The sequence below is a fragment of the Asparagus officinalis genome, chromosome 8, assembly GCF_001876935.1.
Source record: "Asparagus officinalis chromosome 8, Aspof.V1, whole genome shotgun sequence".
NCBI lineage: Eukaryota > Viridiplantae > Streptophyta > Magnoliopsida > Asparagales > Asparagaceae > Asparagus > Asparagus officinalis.
The window spans coordinates 94,970,861-94,976,889 of NC_033801.1; the positions used below are offsets into that span (position 1 = coordinate 94,970,861).

Genomic DNA, 6,029 nt, shown 5'->3' on the forward strand with positions numbered 1-6,029 from the left:
TAGTGGATGAGAGCTCTTGTCCATCAACTTTTTTACCATTGATTTTGTTTTGAGATTTGTGCCAGCATACGATAAACATAAAGACACATTTCTCTAAGATAGCCTTAATGTGTAGCACGAATCTCCAAGCTAAATCAAGAGATAAAGAAGTTGGTGTACAAGACCTCCAATCCACTTAAGTTTATTCGAGTTTTACTCCATATATATAACAAAGAGAGAGTTCATACATACATACATGCATAGACATGTTCATGTTAGTATAAGAACATACAAAAGTTACATACATACTAAAATGCTGATCTATCATACAGTTTATTTACTTCGTAAAGGAATAAATCTTGGCCTACAACTTTTCATGTAGGAGTTAGATATGTCTAACTTGTTTTATACAAGTCAATATTGTTTTTTCCACTAACTTTGATGTGCAAATTGAAGTAAATAAATATTTTTAAATATGAAACAGTCAATAACAAAGTGTCTGACACACAAATGTTCTAAAGTGAAACTTGTATTCTATAATTAAGAAAATGTTTGAGAAGTACCCAACATTAGTCTAATAAGTATCTAAGTGTCAATAATGAACGAGTTTTGGTGTGACTTTATAGTATTTGTGCTACGTAAGATTGCACTGTTTAAGATTCTGATAAAACTGATATGATTATGTATCAGTATTGGTGATTCTTCAAATCTTGGCAAACAGAAATTGTGATTATTCTTTCTCCCAATCCCTACAAACAGTCTTTAAAGTAGATGTGACAATCCTCATGAGGAAGAAGTTGATTACTTTGTAGCTTGCTCACAGAAGAGGTTTTCAGATACGAGTATTGAACTAAATCTTTTCACATACAAAGAGAGATCTCCTTGGGGCGTACACAACAAAGTGGCACTAAAGCTGATGCCCAGTAGGGTATAGCATATGTAGCTATATCCGTGCTTTCCTCACAATCAAGATTTAGGAGATACGGTGGACAGATATGGGATATTGAATCTGAACCTTGCTTTAAAAGATATCAAGTCAGTCTTGTTAGGACTCATGTAGTGAGCCTATGTAGTGAGCCTACTTCTCTAATCTTGTTTTGATGATTTAACAAACAATTTGTAACTGTATTTTCTAGTGCTAGTGTTGTTTTATATACCCAGGTTGAAAGATTCAAGAGCTACATTGACAATGAAGCCAATACAAATTAAGTCAAAGATTCAAGAACGAGCTTCATATGCATATCAACATGGTATATTAGTGTAGAATGTGTATTTTGTGTATCAATACTTTAAGCTCAATTATCTACACATACACATTCTCTATTTTCATCACAGTTTGGGTATTTCAATGAAAACTTTGTGATATTGACTTATGGACAAAATAAACTTTGTATACATCTTATATATAGTCCATAAATCAATTCAAAATATTTTTATAACTTAGTTTAAGTCATATATAAAAATCAAATGTTCATACAAACACGTATTTTTGAGTTTTTGCAAAACGATGAGTTTTCACAATTGGAAAATGTAATTTAAAATTTTTCTTTTGTAACATGTTCATTTTCATGTTTATAAACATTTTCCCAAGTTTTATAATTTTTGGAATTTATTTGATATTTTATAAAGACGTTTCAAATTCAGTTTTTTAGCAGTTTTGTCATGTGTCAGTTTTCGGTCGACCGCACAAGGCTTGCCGATCAACCGACCAGAGCGAGATCTTTCAGTATTGCTTCTCAGGGTATTTCGGTCGACCGAACATGACTTGCTGGTCGACCGACCAGAACATGACTTTTTAGCTGTTTTTCTCAGGGTCCGTCAGTTGACCGACAACTTGGGTTCGGTCAACCGATGCACACCCTTCGGTCGACCGACCAGTGTCATCCGGTTGACCGAACAGGTAGCCGTTGACATAACGGCTAGTTTTACAGATTTTTTTGATATTTCTTGGTTTTTGGGTCTTTGTTTCTTGATCCTATATATACCCCATACCTTTTAACTTCTGAACTAATGAAAAAAATTTTAAAACTAGTTTAAAATGGATTTAAGTTTGTTTAAGAGTTTATAAGTGTTTTCAAAGTTCGTTTTTGTGAAGAAACTTTCACAATAGAAGAAGATTGATTCCTTCGTGTTTGAGCTTCAATTTCATCTCTCTTTCACTCTTGTTATTTTAAAGAAATTTTCTCTAAACTCAATTCTAGCTTTATATATTTATTTGTTAATTATCAATTTTATTAAGCTAGATCTTATATTGAGTTTAGTTTTGTTATTGTTCATATTGTTTTACACACCCATATTTGAGCTTGAGTATTTTTACATATAATTCATTTGGGTTGTGAGTGTGATTGAGTGAGCTTAATTTCGTTCTCAATTTGTATTGGAGAACAAATCATTTTATTTGTACTTAATTGTTAAGACTTAAGAGTTCACTTTGTAATACACAAGTACACCGAGAGGAGTGTGGTGAGAGACGGGGTCGATTCCAAGAAGAGTGACGTCGGTAGTAAAGCCTAGAGAGAGGTTGTAAATCCGAGCACTTGAGGAAGACGACACGTGCTAGACCAACACTTAGAGGGTGTAGTGTGTGATTGCATTGTGTATATTGTAAACGTTAGTCGGTGAGCGTTGAAAACCGATTGTGAACGTTTTCGGTGAACATTGAAAATCGGTTGTGATAGTAGTGTTCTCCCCGGGAGTGAGGAGCGGAGACGTAGGTCGAGGGTGATCGAACTCCGTGATCATATTGTGTAAGGAATAAAAAATCGTGGTTGGGAAGGTCATAGTAGCAAAAGCCATTGGAATTTGTTTGAGTTTGCCTTGGCGTATTATTCTTGTGCTCATTTGCTTATCATATTTCTATATCTCATTGTCTCATAGTTTATATTGCCTTTTGCTTATTTGTTATCCTTGCATATATCTCATTGTATATCATACTTGCTAGGATATTATTAAAAAGTTTTTAAATTGGCATTAATATCGGATTACATTAGCATATACCCTATTCACCCTCCTCTAGGATAATTTCAAGCCTAACAGAACATACCCCAAACAAAAAAATAAAAAATAAAAATAAATAAATAAATAAATAAATAAATAAATCTTGAATTAGTCTAAATTACCATCAGAATCCTTGAAATTAGAAAAAATATACCAGAGTTCGTTGGTAAAATTGCTTTTCCTAGTGACTTCAACAATAAAACTGAGTTCAACATTGGAGGTGGATGGAAAATAACAGTATCTGATTTTCTGGTGTTGATGAAATAAAGGTAGCACACTGAAAAGAAGGAAATTTACTCAGAAGCTGTTGTGCAACTAATGCAGCATATTCATCTTTCCTCGCCCTTTGATCTTGAACTTTCTTTTCAAGTTGCTCAGTTCTGGCTACTGCAGCAGAGATGGATTTAGCTATAGCTGTGTGCTTGGCTTCCTTGCAAGTCCTCACTGGAAAATTAAATGGGAGAACATGGAGAATCTAGTAATAATAATTCATTAATAATCTAATCCATATACATGTATGACGAGTGCATCAAATTGTGGAATTGGAAAAAGTAACACGTGTCAGCAAATCCCATGGAAAGTTTTGCAGCTCATGTGGAAGAAACTTGAAAATTGAGTGAAAGACCTAATGATGGTATTAAAGAATCCAAACTGTTCATTCCTTTTCAGGAGGTTGTATGGAAATTTATTCTTACCAGTTACCACCCTAAACTATTTATGAAGCTAAAGAATAGAATATTATTAACAACTAATTAACTAAATCAAGAATTGCAAAACAGGTAGAAGATTAAAAGTCTCAAAATTTCCTGGCACTATTTTTATGTCAAAGCTATTCGGCTAATAAATCTGTTCTAACCAGCATACTTAGATTGGAATCTCACACTCAAACTCACCCACTCTTACCTTTCCATATCTCGAAAAGAAAATAAAACAAGGAAATATAGTAAAATGTAAATGAAAGAATTTCTTAAAAGAAAAAAAACAATATTCAGGTTGGGGTAAATATGTACTTAGACTCGAGAATACACTCTTTGGACATAAATGGGTGCATGAAGAACTGAATTTGAGAACTCAACTTATCTAGTGCGTCCCTTCCATATGTGAACCTGTATAAAAGAAAGATGAAATGTTCAACGACCAAATAATATCCAGAGAATATTACCTGATAGGACATCATTGAGATCAGTCTCCAATTGTCTCAGGTAACCTTTCAACTTAGCAAGTTTATCTGTAAATTGTGAGAGGAAAAAAAAAGAGAGAGAATCGTGTTGAGGATTAATTGGGCCATATATGATATGCTGAAATATAAAACAGACACAAGAACATTATCACGGAAAAGGAACACAGAGAACAATTTCAAAGACCTAAATAATATCAAGAGACAAGGACAATATATTAGGATGAGGAAGTTAACACCTAAATTGTTAAGATTGCCTCACTGAGAGCTTCCACATGTAGTGGTTAAGTAAAATCAAAGGGAAGAACAGAATTCGATCCTGCAGAGGCACTAATAAGTTCACCCAGCATCTATTTCTTAACAGAGAAAGAGGAGGAAGAAGAACAATAATAGAAAGGTCATAACTAGGTAGGTATACTCATAGAACTTTCCCATACTAACAAAGATTAAAGAATGAGAAAAGTTGCAGTAAATTTCCATGTGCTCAGCCTCGGCCATCTTCCTACAAGTTTTTTATGTTTCTTAGATCGAGTGGATTATAAATTGGAAAATTGCTCGTTTTTGGACTTAATGGCTAAATAACCTTTTAAAATCAATACTTATGAATTGGGCATGGGATGAAACAGACCCGACACATGTCCATCATGTTGCAGAAAGGGGATGTGTAGTGTAAGATATACATCCAATAAATGTGTAATGAGTGTTTTAAACTAAGACATGTACTATAAAATTGAGTCAAATTTGAATAAATGTATGCATTTATTCAAAGAGTGTCTAATGAGTCTCGGAGTTAGGAGACAGGTACGGGTATGAGAAGTGTCAAATACGAATAAGGGAGCCAAGATGAGGTGTCAGAGTAACCTAGCTAATCACCGTTCCCTCTCCATAGCACTTTGATGGCTCCTCCTGATGTTTCACTTGTCTCTTGCTAGATCATTGTCTCGTGCCTCAGGAAAATTGTTTGGGTGCTTGTTTCTATATTAGAGGTGGATAGAGCAAAAGATAAGGAAAATACTATTTACAAAAGTTTCTTTTGTTGGCACGCGTCCACTGCAACCCAACACCAATTATTGCGCACCAATCCAAATTCAATGCAAAAGCATAACCGGAACCCTGATTAGATCCCCTTCTTCGTAGACCAATCAATTACTCAGCGACGTGGAAACTCCAAAACTTGTCCGAACTAAAGAGAATAGCAGTTTGCCACAGAAAATGGAACACGAGATCAGTGACACATAAAATTTACGTGGTTCGGCAATCGCTTACGTCCACAACTACATATTTGAGTCTTCTTTATATCAGAGACTACAAGATACAACCTTTCTTGTGTTCTTGATAGAACTCACAAGAAACCCTCTCCCACTAAAAGATCTCTCAAAACCCTAGATTAACTCTCAGTTTCTCTCTACCTTGTCTTTTCCTCATCAAATCCTAGACCTAGAAGAGTCTATCTATAGACCCAAAAACCGATGACATAACCCAATAGGGACTCTAACCCGAATAGGAATTCTAAACAAAAGAAACTAGTTTGAACTAGTCTGACCAACTAGTCCGACCGGCCGGTAAATCGACAGGGCCTCATGATCAGTCTGACCGGCCGGTTCCGCCACCACCTTCATTAGTTTTCCCTCCCACTTTGATTTTGATTTTTGCGATGTCTCTCGAGCTGAAATATAAGGCATTTCCCAACACTTTTGATATAGATATATAGCCTAAATTAGCTATTTTAATTCTGTCTCTCATATCATGATAATTGCTAATTTTCCATCCATACTGTTTTCCTCTTCACTTTTGCTCCCAAACCTACATGTTACAGAATCTAATTGGAAATTTTGTTAAATATTATTAAAATAATCTAAATCTATACTGCAACACC

At 34.7% G+C, this 6,029-nt stretch overlaps 1 protein-coding gene across 1 annotated transcript in view; it reads right to left on the bottom strand.

Annotated features, from left to right (window-relative positions):
- LOC109851466 (probable kinetochore protein SPC25) overlaps positions 1-6,029 on the bottom strand; it is a 17,901-nt gene that overhangs the window by 10,858 nt on the left and 1,014 nt on the right. The window contains exons 2-3 of the mRNA XM_020421601.1: positions 4,139-4,204; positions 3,274-3,420 (exon numbers count right to left, since the gene is read on the bottom strand). Of these exons, the coding sequence (XP_020277190.1) occupies positions 3,274-3,420; positions 4,139-4,204 (213 nt within the window). The remainder of the gene's footprint in view (positions 1-3,273; positions 3,421-4,138; positions 4,205-6,029) is intronic.